The 1,237-nt window shown below is 43.3% G+C and overlaps 1 protein-coding gene across 1 annotated transcript; it reads right to left on the bottom strand.

The window, feature by feature from the left end:
- Window positions 1-14: 14 nt before the first annotated feature.
- Window positions 15-1,231, bottom strand: LOC108357284 (fibroblast growth factor receptor-like; the record flags this gene model as incomplete). The annotated part of the gene is made up of 4 exons (XM_017608373.1): window positions 1,091-1,231; window positions 825-1,018; window positions 341-770; window positions 15-282 (listed from the first exon to the last, which is right to left on the bottom strand). Coding segments are annotated over exons 1-4 (953 nt in total), but the record flags the coding sequence as incomplete, so codon positions are not given.
- Window positions 1,232-1,237: the final 6 nt, after the last annotated feature.

Below are 1,237 nucleotides of genomic sequence, written 5' to 3'. Positions count from 1 at the left end.
GATGATTGAAGTACACCATACCGTGCTCTAAATCCTCACTAAACCCGCTTACATCCATATAGTCAGAGCCGGTCGCATCGTCATCGACCCACTTGTGTAGGGAGCGTGATATCTCCTGTCGTGCATATGAAAAGGATGGACGTAGATGAGGATCCTTATGCCAACAGCGTACCATTAAATTGTAGAACTCATTGCATCCTTCCTTAGGTAGCTCCGGCCTTAGTCCGTTCGGAACTCGTCGCATAACTTCCCTACCTGAATGATTGGCGTATGGTGTTGAACCTAAAAAAAACAGTGAGTTTATATACACCCCGAATGTTATTTTAAATTCAATGTATACCAAGTGTTGCGATTTCCCAAAGGACAATGCCAAAAGCCCACATGTCGGTCTCCCGTGTAAAAACATGATATTGTAATGCTTCCGGTGCCATCCAACGAATCGGCAAAGCTGGCCTGCGGCTAATTGTATCATGGCCTTGACCAAGGCCATGCGAATTATATTTCTTTTCTTTTAGGTCTTTTTTTAAGGTTGGACTGCCATCTGGACAATTTGAGTTGTTGTTGCTCCATTGGTTAACTGTGAAACGGCTTCGGAAATCGAACTTGATTTTTTTCGCATTACTATGAACTATTTCGTTGGCATGGCATTTCTCGGCCTCTTTTTTCTTATGCTCAGAATCTAAGTCAATTGACATTCCGAAATCGCAAATTTTACAAACTCCATTGTGATCTAGTAAAACATTTCGTGCTGCCAGGTCCCGATGAACGATCTAAAAATATAGAGACCCGTATAAAATGTACATACAACTACGAATATGTTATACCCTCTTTTCGGCGATATACTCCATGCCACAAGCAATATCCAGTGCGAAGCCAGCTAGCGTCCGTGGTGATAGAGGTGTTAGACTACGCCCTCCCGGTACCGATGCCGGTAGAATATTGGAAGCACTTCGCGCAGCCCGCAGTAATGAGAGCAACCTTCCCCTCATCGCGTACTCCATTATAAGCATGTGCGGTTCTATAAGTAAAAAAGTGTTTTTTTTTAAATACTCGTCTTGGATTTACTTCTTCAAAATGTGGAAAAACCCACCATTCTCTATGCATGCCCCAAGCAGTGTAACAACATTCAGATGCGAACCCAGCTTTCTCATAATGTCCGCTTCCTCCTTTAGGCTAGTCTGTGCGCTACATTTCCGAATGGTTTTAACTGCCACAATTCGTGTTGCACCAAAATGGC

The sequence above is a fragment of the Rhagoletis zephyria genome, unplaced genomic scaffold (genome assembly GCF_001687245.7).
Source record: "Rhagoletis zephyria isolate East Lansing unplaced genomic scaffold, Rhagoletis_zephyria_1.1 Rzeph_scaffold_73851, whole genome shotgun sequence".
NCBI classification, from domain to species: domain Eukaryota; kingdom Metazoa; phylum Arthropoda; class Insecta; order Diptera; family Tephritidae; genus Rhagoletis; species Rhagoletis zephyria.
Note: the sequence above shows the minus strand (reverse complement) of the source record. Positions and strands in the feature narration are given on the sequence as shown.